The sequence below is a fragment of the Macaca mulatta genome, chromosome 2 (assembly GCF_049350105.2).
Source record: "Macaca mulatta isolate MMU2019108-1 chromosome 2, T2T-MMU8v2.0, whole genome shotgun sequence".
Lineage (NCBI taxonomy): Eukaryota > Metazoa > Chordata > Mammalia > Primates > Cercopithecidae > Macaca > Macaca mulatta.
In genome coordinates, this window is record NC_133407.1 from 109,235,486 (window position 1) to 109,256,215 (window position 20,730).

The following is a 20,730-nucleotide window of genomic DNA, read 5'->3' on the forward strand; positions in this document are numbered from 1 at the left end:
GGTGGTAATCTGATACAGGCCTGCTCGGGTGACACCACCCAAAGAAATCTCATCAATGTGCACCTCTGGCAAGCCTGACAAGGCTGACTTCTCTCGATGGGACCCTCCGATTTCCCCATTCCCTGTAAGTAACTGTGCTTTCTAGGGAGAGAATTTGCTCTTAGATCATCAGTCTGTATGTGCATCTTCAGAAGAGACAGTTTCCCCTCATCCCCGCAGTTTTCAGCTGTTTGTTTCTGATTGCAAATGATTGACTCTGCTGATTGCTGAAAGCTACACAGGTGACTCCCCACCCTCTCGGGCTACCCCACCAGTGACAACACAGGCAAGGGTGACCTGGCTTCCTTTCTGGGTGTTGTTACCGGGTAGCTGCCTGCTCAGAACCCACAAAGCCTGCCCCTCATCCCAGGCAGAGAGCAACGCAGCTCTTTCCCCAGACACAGAGAGCTGGTGGGGCCTGCTGTCCCCGGGAGAGTTGCACCACCCTCCACAGTGAGTATTGCTCTTCTTCTTGCTGCCCCCAACCCAGTGTCATCTTGGTCCTCAGTTGTGTGATGCTGTGATGGCTTCTAAAACCTGGGCTTGCATTAATTTGTTCAGAGGTCATGGGCACTAGGCACTTTGCTAGAAACTTCCAGCAAGGCAAATGGGAACTGGTGATGCCCAACCCAGGTTTCTTGTAGGGCGAGTAATGAAACTCCCTTCCCACTCACATACATGAAGCTTAGGCTTAAGGCAGTCTGTGATTTATACCTTAAAGAAAGGAGAAGCAGGTGCTGCGGGACAAGATGGTGGCCAGGGGCTGGGTAAAGGACGCACCCATGAGGTCCTTGAGTCTGAGACATTGCCCTATGGAAAGGATTCTTTGTAGCAGTGAAAAATTGGAAACAAGGGAACTATGCACCAGGAGGTGAATGGTTAAATGAATTGTGATGTATCTAGACAATGGAATACACAGCAGCTATCCAATCTTATGATATGGCTCTATGTTGAATTGGTATGGAAGGTGATCCATGAAAGATGGGCAATTAAGAAGCAAAGACAGAAGATTATATGTGTAGTCTGATTTCCTTTCTATTAAGTGCTTGTGTGTCCGTGTGTGTGTGTGCGTGTGAGGCTGTGTTACAGAGAAAAAGTCAGAAAGGAAGTATCTCAGATACTTAACAATGGCTAAACTAGGAAAGGGTGCTTGAGGAGTTTTTATTTTCTATATTATGTATGTTGGCATTTTGGGGATTTTTTGTGCATTGTAAAAATACTCCTTTATGATCAGAGTAAAGTAAAAAGTTATTGTAAATGACTCATCAGTGGATGCTGGTTTGCCTTTTCAAACACACCCAACCTCTTTAGATTCTGAATTAGCTGTTACTCCATAGATGGCTGGCAAGTCCATCCAGAGAGTGGTCACTCTATGCTGAACTGTGCAGCAGCCAGTCTGTGGGATCCCATCTCCTTACTCCCTTTCCTGAATGAGCCAAAGCTACTTTGCTATTTCAGCATCTGGAATTTCAGAGTCCTTTTCTTCCAATACCTGCTTGTCTGTTCTGAAGCCCCCTCGTGTACACCTCACAGGCTGGCACTGGGAGACCTGGGCCCTGTGCAGCCCCTGCTGGGCGGTTGGCAGGCATCTGATCCAGGCTTGGTGAGTGGATTGATCTGATAGATGGCTCAGAGACCCCGCCCCGTGTAGGGAACAAAAAGCAGAGCTATGAAAAAATGCAAGAGATGATTCAAGCTCCGTGTAGCAAATTGTACAAAGATCAAAGTAAGGACCTGCATTCCTGACTCATGTTAGTATCCGATTTGATGTTAGTGCTGTGAGCATCAGAGGCTGTAAAGTGTGGGGAGACACTCTGTGCACAACAACCCCATGCTGATTTTCACGTTGGCTACTTAAGAATGTTAGAGAAAGACTAATAAAGAAGAAAAGAGAGAAGAATCAAATAGACGCAATAAAAAACGATAAAGGGGATATCACCACCGACCCCACAGAAATACAAACTACCATCAGAGAATACTATAAACACCTCTATGCAAATAAACTAGAAAACCTAGAAGAAATGGATAATTTCCTGGACACTTACACTCTCCCAAGACTAAATCGGGATGAAGTTGAATCCCTGAATAGACCAATAGCAGGCTCTGAAATTGAGGCATAATTAATAGCCTACCAAACAAAAAAAAGCCCAGGACCAGACAGATTCACAGCCGAATTCTACCGGAGGTACAAGGAGGAGTTGGTACCATTCCTTCTGAAACTATTCCAATCAATAGAAAAAGAGGGAATCCTCCCTAACTCATGTTACGAGGTCAATATCATGCTGATACCAAAGCCTGACAGAGATACAACAAAAAAAAGAGAATTTTAGACCAATATCCTTGATGAACATCACTGCAAAAATCCTCAACAAAATACTGGCAAACCGAATCCAGCAGCACATCAAAAAGCTTATCTACCATGATCAAGTGGGCTTCATCCCTGGGATGCAAGGCTGGTTTAACATACGCAGATCAACAAACATAATCCAGCATATAAACAGAAGCAAAGACAAAAACCACATGATTATCTCAATAGATGCAGAAAAGGCCTTTGACAAAATTCAACAGCCCTTCATGCTAAAAACTCTCAATAAATTCGGTATTGATGGAACGTATCTCAAAATAATAAGAGCTATTTATGACAAACCCACAGCCAATATCATGCTGAATGGGCAAAAACTCGAAGCATTCCCTTTGAAAACTGGCATAAGACAGGAATGCCCTCTCTCACCATTCCTATTCAACATAGTGGTCGAAGTTCTGGCTAGGGCAATCAGGCAAGAGAAAGAAATAAAGGGTATTCATTTAGGAAAAAAAGAAGTCAAATAGTCCCTGTTTGCAGATGACATGATTGTATATTTAGAAAATCCCATTGTCTCAGCCCAAAATATCCTTAAGCTGATTAGCAACTTCAGCAAAGTCTCAGGATACAAAATCAATGTGCAAAAATCACAAGCATTCTTATACACCAGTAACAGACAAACAGAGAGCCAAATCATGAATGAACTCCCATTCACAATTGCTTCAAAGAGAATAAAATACCTAGGAATCCAACTTACAAGGGATGTAAAGGACCTCTTCAAGGAGAACTACAAACCACTGCTCAGTGAAATAAAAGAGGACACAAACAAATGGAAGAACATTCCATACTCATGGATAGGAAGAATCAATATCGTGAAAATGGCCATACTGCCCAAGGTAATTTATAGATTCAATGCCATCCCCATTAAGCTACCAATGACTTTCTTCACAGAATTGGAAAAAACTGCTTTAAAGTTCATATAGAACCAAAAAAGAGCCTGCAATGCCAAGACAATCCTAAGCCAAAAGAACAAAGCTGGAGGCATCACACTACCTGACTTCAAACTATACTACAAGGCTACAGTAACCCAAACAGCACAGTACTGGTATCAAAACAGAGATATAGACCAATGGAACAGAGCAGAGCCCTCAGAAATAATACCACACATTTACAGCCATCTGATCTTTGACAAACCTGAGAAAAACAAGAAATGGGGAAAGGATTTCCTATTTAATAAATGGTGCTGGGAAGATTGTCTAGCCATAAGTAGAAAGCTGAAACTGGATCCTTTCCTTACTCCTTATATGAAAATTAATTGAAGATGGATTAGAGACTTAAATGTTAGACCTAAAACCATAAAAACCCTAGTAGAAAACCTAGGTAATACCATTCAGGACATAGGCATGGGCAAGGACTTTGTGTCTAAAACACCAAAAGCAATGGCAACAAAAGCCAAAATTGACAAATGGGATCTAATTAAACTAAAGAGCTTCTGCACAGCAAAAGAAACTACTATCAGAGTGAATAGGCCTACAGAATGGGAGAAAATTTTTGCAATCTACTCATCTGACAAAGGACTAATATCCAGAACCTATAAAGAACTCAATCAAATTTACAAGAAAAAAACAAACAACCCCATCAAAAAGTGGGCAAAGGATGTGAACAGACACTTCTCAAAAGAAGACATTCATACTGCCAACAGACACATGAAAAAATGCTCATCATCACTTGCCATCAGAGAAATGCAAATCAAAACCACAATGAGATACCATCTCACACCAGTTAGAATGGCAATCATTAAAAAATCAGGAAACAACAGGTGCCGGAGAGGATGTGGAGAAATAGGAATACTTTTACACTGTTGGAGGGACTGTAAACTAGTTCAACCATTGTGGAAAACAGTGTGGCGATTCCTCAAGGATCTAGAACTAGAAATACCATTTGACCCAGCCATCCCATTACTAGGGATACACCCAAAGGATTATAAGTCATGCTGCTATGAAGACACATGCACACGTATGTTTATTGTGGCACTATTCACAATAGCAAAGACTTGGAATCAACTCAAATGTCCATCAGTGACAGACTGGATTAAGAAAATGTGGCACATATACACCATGGAATACTATGCAGCCATAAAAAAGGATGAGTTCATGTCCTTTGTAGGGACATGGATGCAGCTGGAAACCATCATTCTCAGCAAACTATCGCAAGAACAAAAAACCAAATACTGCATGTTCTCACTCACAGGTGGGAATTGAACAATGAGATCACTTGGACACAGGAAGGGGAACATCACACACTGGGTCCTATTTTGGGGAGATGGTAGGGGGTAGGGATAACATTAGGAGATATACCTAATATAAATGACGAGTTAATGGGTGCAGCACACCAACATGGCACATGTATACATATGTAACAAACCTGCACGTTGTGCACATGTACCCTAGAACTTAAAGTATAATAATAAAAAAAAAAAGTTAAAAAAAAGAATGTTAGAGAATACAAAAATAATGATTGGATAATAATAGGTTCCAAGCTAACTTTTCTAACAGGTACTTTTCTCTTTTGGAGAATTAGCAGCTCTCTCCCTTCCTTTATCTCCCAGGTCCCTGCACATACCCCATGCTTTCTGGCTTTCATGCCTTTGTCCATATGTTTTCCCACCCTGGAGCAATGTTCCCTCTCCTCATTGCATGTCTCCATGCTCTTCAGCCTTCAAGGACCCGCAAAAATGTCACCTCCTCAATGAAGCCCTCCTGGATTTTCCCCAGAGCTAGAGACATGACTTCTTCCTTCCAATTCCTAGCACAACTCATAGCATTTTCCATTCGTTGTTATTTGCAGCCATGACTTACCCACTGTACTTGAATGCAAGCTTCTTGAGGACATGGATCATGTCTTATACATTGTTTAAGCCAAATAAATGTATCAGGTACTCAAGGCACATTGAATAAGTGGGTTCGATGGGTGGCCCATGGCACCTGCAACAAGGCCTCACTGAGCAGCAACGGAGCGATTTGCTGCAGTGCTGAGTCAACTGCCCATGCACTCCTGACAGACCACTGAGATGGTCCTCGCTCTCAGTATGTTCGGTCAAATGTGGGATTTTCCCCCCTATATTTTTCCCTCCTTCTCAGCGGCAAGAAGAAAACGAAAGCAAGCACTGAGACTTAGTAGGTGGGAGAATAAAATATTTGAGACGTATTCTGACAAAAATGAAAGAGAAATAGATGGCAAGGCTGTCTGGAAGTTCTAGATGTGGAGTCCAGGGAGGGGTAGGTCCTGTTTTTACTCTTCGGCTCTCTCCAAATTTTCTATGAGCCAGAAGCAGATGCATATTGTATAAAATGTAATATATTACATTCTATGATATACTATATTACATTATATATACTATTTATTTGTTTATTTATTTTAGAGACAGGGTCTTGCTCTGTCACTCAGGCTGCAGTGCAGTGGTGCAGTGTTAGTTCACTTCAGCCTTGAACTCCTGGGTTCAAGCAATTGTCCTGCCTCAGCCAGCTGAGTAGCTGGGACTACAGGGTAGGCAACGATGCCTGGCATATTTTAAAAATTTTGTAGAGACGGGTCTTGCTATGTTGCCCAGGCTGATCTCAAATTCCTGGCCTCAAGTGATGCTCCCGCCTCAGCCTCCCAAAGTGTTGGAATTACAGGCATGAGCCATCTTGCCTGGCTTGTATTTATATATTACCATTTTTTAAAAAAATAAAGACAAACCTTTATAGAAAGCTAGTGCACAATTTAGTTGCATAAAGTAGCCATGGTGAATGTAATTACTAGACTTGCTCTTTCTGCGGTAACCGGAGCAGGCTGCAAGTTCCTCCTCTAGATGAGTTTTGTAAACAGGTGTGCTGAACGTTAGAGCACTGGGCTTCTTCTTTTTTAAAAAATCTGACAAGTTATTTTTATGACAGCTCTTAAAATTTCACACACTTAGTAAGGTATTTAAATAGTTTGCAAAATCTAAATGAAAACATGAATTCATTTTCCATTGGTCATCGTGGTTCAGTCTCCTTCCAGAAAACGTTTCGATGCTAGTGAGCGGTGCGGTGTGTGTCTTTCTCTATTTATTTTTTTAAAAAAGATCACACAACATAAGCCTTCCTACATGTTGCATTTTCATCTTATAGTCTTGGGGACCTCTTTTCTATCAGCATGAGGACCATCCTTGTTTATTGGCTACACGTGGTTTATTGGATTGATGTGTCATAATATTACCAATTGCTGAATGTTTAAGTTGTTTTCCAATTTTTGTTCTGCTCCAACACGTATCCCCACACCTGGACGCTTGTGTTCTTTTGTGAGAATACAGTAGGGCAAATTCCAAGCAGACGTGCTGCAGAATCAGAGATGTTGTGCTTTGTAAATTGTGACAGATATGGCTTAACCCTCCAAAAAGACCACGTAAATGTATACTCCTCACAGCAGTGTGGAGGCCTTTTCTCCAAACTCTTACCAACATCGTTACCAGCTATTGCTATTTCCAGTCTGAACCTTGCTATTACTCACTATAACCAAAGCCATTCGTTCTTCTCTTTGTGGCTTCTTTCTTTGGGAATTTTTCTCAGATATTACATGATTCATATTCAATCCTTTCATGCAAGCAAAAAGGAGGTGACATAAGCCCTGGGTATTAGAAATATATATAAAGTGTTTTCTAACTGATATCTCAAAAATCAACCTCCCTGTTCCCCAAGCTGTAATAAAATTAAATTTGCTGAGTTGAGGTCTTCCCAACTCAACTGGGCATTTTTCATCTGGGGGGGAAAAAAAAAGAAGAGTAATTCTTAACTCCAAAGTGGCTGCTTTTCTGCTTGCTGGGTGAGTTCCTTATTTCGAAACAGAGGCTCACTGGGCTTCTTGATGGCACCTGGAGTCATGCCACGCAGGAAGCAATCACTCCACAGAGCTGAAGATGTCAGAACAGTTCAAAAATACTGCCTGGGAAAGTTCTTAGTTCTTTGGCTTAGGAGGAAAGGGGCAGAATACAACCTTTCTGAAGAAAATGCATCTTTCATTCACCTGGGAAATATTTCAAAATAACTACAAAAAGAAGTTAGAAGCAGGTGAATTGCCCTACAGAGGGAAATGTTTAAATGAATTGGAGCACAGCCCCTGTCGGAATGCCATGTAGCTGATGCCTTCACCTGTCTGAAGAATGTTTAATGATGAAGGAAATGCTTGTAATCTGTTAGGTGGGAAAAAGAAAATAAAAGTTCAAAGTGTACGAATTCATAGAAACACGGCTGGGAGGGAAAACAACAGAAAGTTAAAAGTCGTTATTTTGGGGTAGAAAGATTATGGGTGATTTTAATTTTCTCCTCTCGGTTTTTGTGTATTTGCCAAACTTCCTACAAACGTATGTGTTACTTTTGTAACCAAAAAAGTCATAAAAGAAAAACATGGTCTTTTTTCAGATAAATGCCAGCGTTTTCCTGGCCCCCAGAGGGCTGCAGTGAAATTCGGTGCATGCCCAGGTGGCTGGGTAAGGTCACGGCCAGAGTCTGGGGCCACTCATTTTTATTTCAGACACAGTCCTGTTCCAGGCTTTCTTGTGTCTTAGGGTCAATTGCCAAAATATTTTTTCCTCTTCTTTTAAAAATGTATTGTGAGTCTTACTTGTATCTAATTTCAAGCTTACTGAAAAGTGAAGAATTGTGTAAAGAATGCTTATAAACCCTTCACCCAAACCATTGTTTTCATTTTGTCCCACTGGCTTTATTATTCTCCTTCTGTCTATATACATGTGTTTTCATTATTTTTTTGCATTTTTTTGCATATGTTTTGAATCCTTTGAGAATATGCCAAAGACACTGTGCTCTTTTGCCCCTAAATACTTCAGGGGACAGTTCCTAAGAACAGGGGCATTCTCCTGTAAAACCACAACGCAGTCAGCAAAATCAGGAAGTTTAACACGGATCCAGCACTATCATAAAATTCACAGTGCCTATTGTAAGACCTTTAATTTCCCAGTAATGTCCTTCAGAATTAATTTTTCCCCACTCTAGGACCAAATCCAGGTTCTTGCATTGCATCTACTTGTCCTGTCTCTTTAGTCTCCTTCAACCTAAGATGGTTTCTCAGTTTTTCTTTGTGTCACTTGACCTTGATATTTGGCCGGTTACTTTGCAGAAAGTCCTTCATTTTGGGTTTTTCTGATGCTTCGTCATTCTTTGATTTAGGTCGACATTTTTTCCAGGAATAAAGATGCTGTGTCTTCCCTTCTCAACTGTTTAGGACAAATGTGACACTGGTTTGCTTCCACGTTGGTGGTATTGAGTTTGAAGACCAACCAGCTGGTTTTCAAATCCAACACCATCAACATGTAGTTACATGTCTCCAAGGAGTCCTGGCTGCTTTAGTGGAGAAACGTGTTTAGACTCCAAGATCAGGGCACTAGGCACTCACTATGTTGTGTATCATTGCTTTTAGGTCCTCTCAGCAGACAGAGCCAAGAAATATGTATGTGAAACACACATACATATACACACAAATCAATCAATCTATCTATCTATCTATCTATCTATCTATCTATCTATCTGTCTGTCATCTATCTATCATCTATCATCTATCTAATTTAATCTTAAAAACACATGGGTATAAAGACACATGAACATGTATGTTCATTACAACACTATTCACAATAGCAAAAACATGGAATCAAGCTAAATGTTCATCAATGATAGACTGGAGAAGGAAAATATGGTACATATACACCATGGAATGCTACACAGCCATAAAAAAGAACAAGATCACGTCTTTTAACATGGATAGAACTGGAGGCCATTATCCTAAGTGAACTAACACAGGAACAGAAAACCAAATGTCACATGTTCTCATTTATAAGTGGGAGTTAAACGTTAAGTACATATAGACACAAAAAAGGGAACAACAGACACCTGGACCTCCTTGACGATAGAGAGAAGTAGGAGGGTGAGGATCAGAAAACTATCTACCAATCAGGTACTATGCTTATTAACCTGGGTGGCAAAATAACCTAAACACCAAGCCCCCATGAAGTGCAATTTACCTGTATAACAAACCTGCACATATACCCCTGAAGCTAAAATAAAAGGAAAAAACCCACAAAAACAAACCAAAAAAAACCAAAAAACAAAAAACCCACGTGGGTCCATAGTGGCTATAACAGCACAAGGCACTCCAGTGCACTTTTGAAAAGCTTCCGGCAGGGAGGTTACCAGGAGGAAGTTCTGGCTGCCTTCCTCCTTAGGGCCTGCTGGCAGCCAGAGACGACACTGACAAGTGAAGAAAACCAGAATGTTTTCGTCGTACTTTGCTTTCCCTGCCTCACTTGAACAGCTTTATTGAGGTCCAGTTACAATAAACTGCAAATATTACAATGCAGAATATGCGTTCTGACATACATACACCCCTGTGAAGCTCTCACACAACCCAGACAGTGAACATATTTATCCCCCACTGAGGTTTTCTTTGTATCCACCTGCCCTCCTGCCCTCCCACGCTCCACTTCTCTCTGTCTCTCTCTTTTTTTTTTTTTTTTTTTTTTTTTGAGACGGAGTCTTTGCTGTGTCGCCTAGACTGGAGTGCAGTGGTACAATCTTGGCACACTGCAACCTCTGCCTCCCAGGTTCAAGTGATCCTCCTGCCTCAGCCTCTTGAGTAGCTGAGACTACAGGCGCACACCACCACACCTGGCTAATTTTTTGTATTTTTGTAGAAACGGGGTTTCATCATGTTGGCCAGACTGGTCTCGAACTCCCGACTTCAGGTGATCTACCCACCTTGGCCTCCCAAAGTGCTGGGATTATAGGTGTGAGCTACCATGCCCAGCCACCTCCCCTTCTCTCTCTTTATTGCCAGGAAATTAGTGATTCTGCTTTCCATCACAATAGATTAGTTTGCATTATCTAGAGTTTTATACAAGTGAAATCATACAGTATGAACTCCCTCTGGTCTGGCTTCTTGGCATAATTGTTTGGAGACTTGTCCATGTTGCTGTGTGAATCGGTCATTCATTCCCTATTCCATTGGATGGATATTTCAAAGTTAACTTATCCATTTACTACTTGATGGGCTTTTAGGCTGTTAGCAGTTTTTGGCTACCACAGAGTAAAGCTGTAATGAACATTCACATACTAGTCTTTATGGGGACATAAGCTTACAACTTTCTTGGGTGAATACTTAGGAGTAGGATGACTGGATCACATGGTGAGTACGTGAATAACGTGTTAAGAAACTGCCAGTTTTCCAAAGTGGTTTTACCACACATTATGCATTGGGAACCACTGTACTTTCAGAAAAGCAGGGTGGGGTCATGATGTTGTTATGGAAAGGAAGCCAACAGGTTAGGATTGGATTTATGAAAGAGATTATTTTTTTTGAGAACCTTGGGGTGTGACGCTGGACAGGTTTCTTTGAAATGTACTTGCTAAGAGTATAAAAGGAAATGCCCCAGCTCAGGCAGAGACTCCGTCCTTGAAGGCAGTCAAGCTGTTGTTTCTTCAGTTATACAGGGGTGGGCTTTAAAGAAATTCAAAACACATGAAAATGACAACTCGAGATTTATTTCAGTCAGTTCCGAGGCTCTGTGCACTAGGGAACTAGAACTCATTTTCTTTAGTACACAAACCTAGGACTTCCTTTTCCTGCTGAAGTCAGGGTAAAGAGGAGAAAGGTGGGTTCTGGGGGCACTGGGTCTCTTAGGGAGGGGGCCCCAACCCAAGCGGACGCCATCCAGCCCTCATGTTCTTCTTGCCACCTGGTTACTCAAAGGCCCTTTTCCTGGGGAGTCCAGAGCCCAGGGCATTCTCAAAGCGACCACTGTCCTGTTAGCTTCGGTGAGTCCCTTAGCTGATAGAGCAGAGGAAGGGGAACCAGTCAGCAAAACAGCACGGGACAGAGAAGCTCAATCAAGGGAAAGGGAGCTAATGTAGAAAGGACGGGCTGGGAAAAATTTAACAGCCCCCCTGCCATTCCTCAGGTATGGATGTGAGATGCACTAATTATTGTCTAAGTAGAAAGAAAACAAATGCTAGAATCAGGTGACCCTCAGAGTCAAAGAAGTGAATGATAACTTCAGAGGAAAGGTTCTTGCATTTCTATGTTGACGACTGCGATGATTCTGAAACCTAGAACACTATATAGACTCTAACTCCTGCTTGGCATATTGTTTTCAGAAGAACAAACAGATTTAAAATTTAATCTCCATCTTTTTGGCATTTGGTTGTTACTATACATTTACAAGCCAGTCCCCTTTTTGATGTTTGTCCCTTTTCCAGGAGCAGACTTGCATCTGACTGACGCACCATGACACCCACAGATTTCACAGTGAGTACAGCCATGCTCCTCCGGCTCCTCAAAATACACGCTCATCTTCCCTTTTTAGGGGGTGTGGGAAGGATCCACTGTGGGGGAAGGATTTATCTGTGTGGTTTCCCAGGGTAAGATCTCTGCCCGGCAATGCCCATTACTGGGTAGCTTGTTGTCCAGCACAGAAAGTTTTGCAAATGCAAAGAGGCAGCTACGCTTTGGGGTATGTTGTGGAGACAGAGGAAAATGTGGTGTTATAAATAGCTAAGGGTTTTTAATGACCTTTAACTAGGGTGTGCTTAGTTCCATGTGCCTGTTCTAAAACTCAGACAAATGAGGTAAAGGGATAATTCATGTAATTTGCTTTTAAAAAAACCCATGGTGGGCACATTAGTTGTGTTTCTTGCATAACATTATGTAGACCTTATGAAAACACATAACGGTATACATTCCCCTGAAAGGTCAAGAGCTGAACAAAAATTAGTGAGTTAGGCTGGGCACGGTAGCTCATGCCTATAATCCTAGCACTTTGGGAGGCAGAGGCGGGCGGATCACCTGGCCGAGGCCAAGATTTCAAGACCAGCCTGCCCAATATGGCGAAACCCCATCTCTACTAAAAATACAAAAATAGCTGGGTGTGGTGGCATGCGCATGTAATCCCAGCTACTTGGGAGGCTGAGGCACGATAGTCGCTTGAGCCTGGGAGGTGGAGGTTGCAATGAGCCAAGATCACGCCACTGCACTCCAGCCTGGGCAACAAAGTGAGACTCTGTCTTAAAAAAAAAAAAAAAAAAAATCGGTGAATCAAATCATAATCCAGAGAATCTTTTTTTCTTTTACAGCCAATGTAATTAAGTATAGAATCAAATTAATTTCCCATGCTTTTGTTAGATTCATAAATGTCTTACAAAATTACCTAAGGGCTTTAATTTTGCTTTTCTCAAAGGGAAAGCCTGGGTTTTACGGGTAGATAATTGAAATCCAGACTTCCTAGCAGGTGGGCTAACAAACTGCCTCACAGTACATTGTAGGTTTCCATGATCTAAAGAGAGTGGTGGTTGAAACAGTTCATCAACTAAATTATTTATGATATGCTAATGATTCATTAGTATTACATATGTGTAGTTACCTAATTGCACCTATATCCATAACAACAAAAAAGTAATTAATTTGGTCCTGGTGAAGTAACTATTCTTCTGACCAAAAGTAGATTCTTCAGTTTCTCCTGCATTAAATTCACCTTTCAATACCTGAGGCTGTGGAAACAGAAGTAGATGAAGGCAGCAGAGCCAGGGCCGCTTCTGAGATTGCCAGTCATTTGGTTTTATCATTTGGGATCTTGGATAATAGCCAAACTCTGCAAAGCAGCCCCAGATAAGAAGGAAACTGCACCTCAATAATGACCTTCTCTAATCAGAGGAGTCTGGTGCCATCTAAATGGGAAGAAAATAGGACCCCTGTGGCCCTGACTCCCACATTCCATGGAAAGTAGCCGTGGCACCCTGTGGCCACCTTTCTGAGGATGTGCTGGGCCAGTCACCCATGCAGGTGCCCCACATTCCTTCAGCGTCATGGTAAAGGCAGAGTCCCGTTTACAGATGAGGAGACCGAGACTGGGGAAGGTGGTTTGAGGGTTCAAGGTCTCATAGAGATTTGGAGGAAGAGCCCTTGAGGGGTGCTGTCAGCAATCATAGCTTTGCTGGGTTGCTCCCTCAGGGTGAATGTCAAAGCGCTGAAATCCAGGTCTGATTGTTGGGATTTAATACTTTCTCAAGTGTGGGGCCAAGGTGTCTGCCAGCATCCCTCCTGATAACAAATTCATTGTTTTCCTACCTTCCTCCTTCTTGTGCCCTCTCTTATTCCATCTCTCCCATTCCCTTGTGCTCATTCTTGGTGCTAAGGCACAATGGAAGCCTTGGCAAGCACAGTCCCTGCCCTTTCTCTGTCCATTCCCCAGAGAGGGGAATCTTGAGCCTGGGTCTGGCCAAGGGTTTCCAAAGAACACATGAGTCAGAGAAGGATGCCCTGGAAAGCTCTGGGACCTTCTTCCTGCTCTGGGTGTTCACAACCAGGATGCCTGGGCTGCTGCTTCTGAGCCCAGGACTCCTGAGGGAAGAGGACATGCCTGTGTGTGAGCAACAGCCTGTGCGCTCAGAGGCTTGCCCGGGACACAGACAGGCAGGATGGGCCCCTTGCCCTGGTTGTGCACTGAGGTTTGTTTACGTTTACTGGGGGATTGCCAGAGGATTTGATGTCTAAGAGTCGTGACACAGGGGGTATTATTCCAGGATTCCTCTTGCGGTCCTGACAAATTTTATATAAATCTAGATTTGGGGTGTAAAATTCAATCACTTAAAAAATATGCCTGGGGAGTCCCTAACCTAACTAACTAACTTCATACAAAAGCATGAGGTCCTTAATCCTCACCCAGCAGAAAAACTATGCCCCTGGGCTTCCAGCAGGACACAATGTCCTTGTCTGGGATTCAGTCTTGGGAGTGTTGGCTGTGCCTACTCGCCGGGCCGTGGAGAAAGCTGGGTCACCCAGGTCCTGGGACTTCTGCACATTTCTCCCCTTCTGCCCCTTCTACAGTCTCCTCCAGGCCCCGCTCCAGATCACTTTCCCTCGCTGGCCCAGGAATCCACCTCCTTCCAGCACCTTAGCCCAGGACTAAAACAGCTAAGTGACGCTGGCCTTCCTACCTGCCCCTCCTCCCCACTCCCTGTCTCATTTTCTCCCCATGAACCAAAGCTGTCTCTTGTGCTTGCCCTTTTGCCAAGCATGCCCTCTTTCCTCCCTTGCCTTCCTCTTTCTCCCTTGTCTGTGCTGCTCCTCGCTACCTGGAGCTGCAGCAAGAGGAGAGCAGGCTTGCTGGACCGGAGAAGCAACTCCATGCAGCAAGACCCCTGGGCCCTCATCTGTGAGGCTGCTTGTGATTGTTTCACAGCCTTGGGCTTAGGCCCATGTGAGAGTCTATTAAAACTATTTGACCAAAAAAAACCAAAAAACAAAAAAAAAAAACCCAAACAACAAAAACCAAAAAACACCAACCCACAAACAACAAACAAAAACTTCAAGAGCAAGTTTAGCACCTATTCATCTGTGGATTCACAAGTTGGTACTTGCTCATCTGCATGGTTTTACTGGGTTTTACTGAGGTTCCTCCAAAAGGTCATCCTCTCAACCTCTTAAACCTGCTGTGATGTCCACTTTGGGGTCTCCGTGCTCTTCACAGTCTTGCTTCTATTCTCAAGTACTTCTTTCGCTCAAAGTCCACTCAAACCTCACCTCCTACAGGACGACTGTCTTAGTGGGGCCATGATCAACTGGTTCCCGTGTCCAGCGTTTGGACGATTCTCCTGGCATGTCTCTAAAATGTGTGTCACCTAGGAAGTCTGTCCTCTCAAGAGGCTGGGTTTCCAGATAAGCGCCAAAGTGTAAACTGAAATGGATGAACTAGGCCTAGGGACTAATCCCATATAAAATAGGGAGATGAGTTTTCTTTAGTTCTTTGCAGTAGTAGGCCATTTCCAGCTGCCCTGGCCCGAAGAGCCACCTCCAGTATCCTGCTCCTGGGTCCCGCTTTTTGCAATAGGGTCACATATTGGAGATGGAGTCAGGACTAGATGTCAGATTTTCCCGGTTGTCATCCAAGTTACCTTGGGTCCTCCTGCTATTTCCTGCCAGCCAAGGCCCAAATAGGACTAACATCTACTGTCCTTTATCAGTCAGCTCAGTGAGCCCTGATATCTAAGAAGCCCTCCACAAACACACACAAAACAGGTTCTATATTCCAATAAGGTTTGAAAACATTGCTAAATAAAATTCAACTGATTCTGAAGGATTTCTCAGAGTCTTTACTGTGCTAATGTGCAATTAAAATAAAACAAGTTCTGGGCCAGTCACGGAGACTCACGCCTGTAATCCCAGCACTTTGGGAGGCGGAGGTGGGCAGATCACGAGATCAGAAGTTCGAGACCAGCCTGACCAACATGGTGAACCTCGTCTCTACTAAAAATACAAAAAATTAGCCGGGCATGGTGGTGGGCGCCTGTAGTCCCAGCTACTCGGGAGGCTGAAGCAGGAGAGTGGCGTGAACCTGGGAGGCAGAGCTTGCTGTGAGCCGAGACTGTGCCACTGTACTCCAGCCTGGGTGACAGAGCGAGACTCTGTCTCAAAAAAAAAAAAAAAATTAGCCCGGCATGGTGGCTTGCGCCTGTAATCCCAGCTACTCAGGAGGCTGAGGCAGGAGAATCGCTTGAACCTGGGAGGTGGAGGTTGCAGTGAGCCGAGATGGCGCCATTGCACTCCAGCCTGGGCAGCAAGACTGAAAATCCGTCTCAAAACAAACAAACAAGCAAACAAACAAACAAATAAATAAATAGTAAAACAAGTTCTGTAGGACTTTTCAGATCCTTCAACTTGCTCAGGAGTATTGTGAATTTCAAAGAAGGAATATGCAGCAGAGATTCTCAACTATTTTAACCATTAGTGTTCCACCCAAAACATGGTTTGGGAAATGCTGGTCAGATCTACTAGAAATAGATGGATATTACAATGTATACAGATAGGGAGAGCCCAGCTAACAGAAGGTAGAGAATATTTTGTTATTTAAATATAAACATTTAAGTACATAAAATAATCTTTGTACTTATATATTTGTTAATATTAACTGTTCAAAACAAAATAAAAACTTACTGTGGATTTTGGGTGACTTCTAGTCCAAATGCATCCAGATGAATTGAACTACCGCATTTGCCTCAGGAGAAATAAAACTAGAGATGAGATTTGGCAAGGAATGTCCCTCAAGGAAAGGGAGTGAGAGCTGGTAGTCCCTGGTGGAATTTGGGATCCTAATGGGAGCGCTGGGAGGGAAACTGGTGGGAAGTGAGAGTGTTTGAGGATCTGTTGGCAGAGGTTTTGGAAGGAATGTAGCAGGCGTGGCATGGACTCTCCCCTCCTCCTCCATGGGCAGTCCACGTCCTTCATTCCCCACCCCAGGTTTGACTCAAGGGCTTACATCTCAGGGTCTCATTTCCAGCCCTCATTTCCTGTTTCCGTGGGAGGGGTTCTAGGATGGCTTCTGATTCAGGAACCCCCAAAAAGTGTAAGAAGTGTGTGTGTGTATGCACGTATATGCGCATATATATGTGTGCATGAATGAGCGTGTATATATGTGCACGTGAGCATGAGTGTTGGCAGGTTTGTGTACGTGAGAGCATGTGCAAGTGTATGTATTATGTGTGTGCATGTACATGTGAGTGTGTGTGCTTGTTGGGGCCAGCTTCATGGCTGTGCAACCCACACAGTCACACAGGGGCCCTGTGCTTAGAAGTGCTGCTTGTTTGATTGAATGCTGGATGTGTTGAAATTCCTAATAATTTTTGGACCATGGGTCCTGCTAACTATAGAGCAGGTCGCGGTGCTTGTGTGTGTATGTGGGTTGAGAGTGTCTGTGTGTGTACATGTATGTGCATGTGTATGTGGGTGTATGCTGGTGCTCCCGGAGCTCTCAGGAAACTCAGGGGACTGGGATCCAGATGAGTTTAAGAGCCCTTGCTGACCTTTTTTAGGGTCAGTGAAAAACTGAATAGATAGGAGAAGGATGATCACAGTCAAACCCACAGTTTGATAAAACTGCCCGTCAATAGTGTGGAGGCACTCTTACCCTATCAGAGCACTCGGCACGCACACTATAAACGTTCGTTCACTTCTCTGGTTGCTCTATGGGTAGGTAAGTTCCCTGAGAGTGAAGACACACATCTGACTTATTTACTACAGTTTCTTTGGTGCATAGCACAGTAGCCAACATACAGTACGTGCTTAACAAACATCTGTTGAATAAATAAATACGTGACAACCCAAGCAGATGTCCTCAGAATGCCTACATCCTAGGCCTCAGAATGCTTACATGTCTTTGGCCTTACCATAGGTGTTTGAGGTTGGAAGCGTCAAGAGGTCCATGCCTCTGTCATCAGACACGACCTTCAAAATATTTTCCTTGACCTAATGCCATCTTGTGTCCCCTTGCAGAGCCCTGTTCCTAACATGGCTGATGACTATGGCTCTGAATCCACCTCTTCCATGGAAGACTACGTTAACTTCAACTTCACTGACTTCTACTGTGAGAAAAACAATGTCAGGCAGTTTGCGAGCCATTTCCTCCCGCCCTTGTACTGGCTGGTGTTCATCGTGGGCGCCTTGGGCAACAGTCTGGTCATCCTGGTCTACTGGTACTGCACAAGAGTGAAGACCATGACCGACATGTTCCTTTTGAATTTGGCAATTGCTGACCTCCTCTTTCTTGTCACTCTTCCTTTCTGGGCCATTGCCGCCGCTGACCAGTGGAAATTCCAGACCTTCATGTGCAAGGTGGTCAACAGCATGTACAAGATGAACTTCTACAGCTGTGTGTTGCTGATCATGTGCATCAGTGTGGACAGGTACATCGCTATTGCCCAGGCCATGAGAGCACACACTTGGAGGGAGAAAAGGCTTCTGTACAGCAAAATGGTTTGCTTTACCATCTGGGTATTGGCAGCTGCGCTCTGCATCCCAGAAATCTTATACAGCCAAATCAAGGAGGAATCTGGCATTGCTGTCTGCACCATGGTTTACCCTAGCGACGAGAGCACCAAACTGAAGTCAGCTGTCTTGACCCTGAAGGTCATTCTGGGGTTCTTCCTCCCCTTCATGGTCATGGCTTGCTGTTACACCATCATTATTCACACCCTGATACAAGCCAAGAAGTCGTCCAAGCACAAGGCCCTAAAAGTGACCATCACTGTCCTGACCGTCTTTGTCTTGTCTCAGTTTCCCTATAACTGCATTTTATTGGTGCAGACCATTGACGCCTATGCCATGTTCATCTCCAGCTGTGCCGTTTCCACCAACATTGACATCTGCTTCCAGGTCACCCAGACCATCGCCTTCTTCCACAGTTGCCTGAACCCTGTTCTCTATGTTTTTGTGGGTGAGAGATTCCGTCGGGATCTTATGAAAACCCTGAAGAACTTGGGTTGCATCAGCCAGGCCCAGTGGGTTTCATTTACAAGGAGAGAGGGAAGCTTGAAGCTGTCGTCTATGTTGCTGGAGACAACCTCAGGAGCGCTCTCCCTCTGAGGGGTCTTCTCTGAGGTGCATGGTCCTTTTGGAAGAAATGAGAAATATAGAAGCAGTTTCCCCACTGATGGGACCAGAGAGAGTGAAAGAGAAAAGAAAACTCAAAAAGGGATGAATCTAAACAATATGATTACTTGTAGTCAGAATTTGCCAAAGCAAGTATTTCAAAATCGACTGACTAGTCAAGGAGGCTGTTGATTGGCTCTTGACTGTGATGCCTGTGATTCTCAAAGGAGGACTAAGGACCAGCACTGTGGAGCACCCTGGCTTTGCCACTCGCTGGAGCGTCAATGTCGCTGCCTCTGGAGGAGCCCTTGGATTTTCTCCATCCGCTGTGAACTTCCGTGGCTTCAGTCCTCATGCTGCCTCTTCCAAAAAGGGACACAGAAGCACTGGCTGCTGCTACAGACTACAAAAGCAGAAGGTTTCGTGAAAATGTCCATCTTTGGGAAATTTTCTACCCTGCTCCTGAGCCTGATAACCCATGCCAGGTCTAGAACCTTTCCAGGCAATCTCAGACCTAATTTCCTTGTGTTCTCCTTGTTCTGTTCTGGGCCAGTGAAGGTCCTTGTTCTTATTTTGAAACGATCTGTAGGTCTGGCCAGTGAACCCCTGGACAACTGGCCCCACCCACAAGACATCCAAAGTCTGTTGTCCTGCTGGAGGTTTTGACCTAGACAAGGATTCCACTTATTCCTTGGTATGGTGACAGTGTCCCTCCATGGCCTGAGCAGGGAGATTATAACAGCTGGGTTCGCAGAAGCCAGCCTTGGCCCTGTTGTAGGCTTGTTCTGTTGCGTGGCACTTGCTTTGGGTCCACCGTCTGCTCCCTAGAAAATGGGCTGGTTTTCTTGGCCCTCTTCTTCCTGAGGCCCACTTTATTTGGAGGAATAAAGTTAGCAGATACGGGCAGCAGCCAGGGAGGGCAAAGGGGTGAAGCACAGGCCTTGCTGGAAAGGCTATTTACTGCCATGCTTCTCCTTTTCTTACTCTATAGTGGCAACATTTTAAAAGCTTTTAACTTAGAGATTAGGCTGAAAAAAATAATAGAATTCACCTTTGAATCTTTCGTGTCTTTCTTTTCACAATTTGGCAAAATGTATCACCTTTGAAAATATTTAGCATATTGGAAAAGTGCTTTTTAATGTGTATATGAAACATTAATTACTTGTCACTTTCTTTACCTTGTCTCAATATTTTAAGTGTGTGCAATTAAAGATCAAATAGATATATTAAGGGTGTGAAGGCTGGTCTGAAGGTAGTGAGTTATCTCAACTGATTGTTCAGTCAGTTACAGATTGAACTCCTTGTTCTACTTTCCCTGCTTCTCTCTACTGCAATTGACTAGTCTTTAAAAAAAATGTGAAGAGTAAGCAATGGGAATAAGGAAATGGAAATAAGATCTCCAAATACCTTAAAACCATCATGGCTGACAAGTTTTTATTTCTCCTCTGTCCAAATTTACTCCTCAGGCTTTTATGTGTTAGTCAAATGGAATTTCCAAGGAGGACTATTGGAACAGCACCATAAACCACCCCTGACTTTGCCACTTGCTCTAGAGGAAGCATTTAATTTCCCCAGTGCCTTGTGGATCGTTGTGGTTTCCGTGCCAACGCCATCCCTTCCCAAAGGGGACACAAAAGCACTGGACCCTACCATTTCACCCTTTTTCTCCCCGCCCACTTCTAAAGCACAAGAGAACGAGGAATAAAGTGAGCATACATGGGCAGCAGCCAGGGAGGGCAAAGGGGTGAAGCGCAGGCCTTGCTATCCTATCGACATGCTGCCCGTGAGGGGACAGTGGGTGGGAAGAAAGCATTGACCTGGGACCAGCAGATCAACGTGGGCCCAGCACAGACACTGCATCCATAGTAAAGGGGAGGATAACTTCTCCAAGGTCACTTATGGACAGAGCCATCCACTGACCATTTCCAAGAGGAGATCCAGATATT

At 43.8% G+C, this 20,730-nt stretch overlaps 1 protein-coding gene and 1 long non-coding RNA gene across 3 annotated transcripts in view; one reads left to right on the plus strand and one right to left on the minus strand.

The window, feature by feature from the left end:
- LOC144339135 (uncharacterized) overlaps positions 1-20,730 on the minus strand; it is a 66,966-nt gene that overhangs the window by 34,479 nt on the left and 11,757 nt on the right. The window lies entirely within an intron of this gene.
- Positions 228-20,010, plus strand: CCR9 (C-C motif chemokine receptor 9). Of its 2 annotated transcripts, none has more exons than XM_001114447.5 (3): positions 228-492; positions 11,626-11,674; positions 17,690-20,010. In XM_001114447.5, exons 2-3 carry the CDS (start codon positions 11,654-11,656, stop codon positions 18,776-18,778), a joined length of 1,110 nt encoding a protein of 369 aa, XP_001114447.1. In that variant the 5' UTR covers positions 228-492; positions 11,626-11,653; the 3' UTR covers positions 18,779-20,010. The 2 variants fall into 2 exon arrangements, with proteins under 2 accessions (XP_001114447.1, XP_014986637.1); XM_015131151.3 differs by lacking the exon at positions 228-492 and adding an exon at positions 10,810-11,021.

Bases quoted from the DNA above. Each gene is read 5' to 3' on its own strand.
- CCR9 (XM_001114447.5), top strand. From the start codon at position 11,654: ATGACACCCACAGATTTCACA. The intron at 11,675-17,689 runs GTGAGTACAGCC...GTCCCCTTGCAG, and splicing joins TGACACCCACAGATTTCACA to AGCCCTGTTCCTAACATGGC.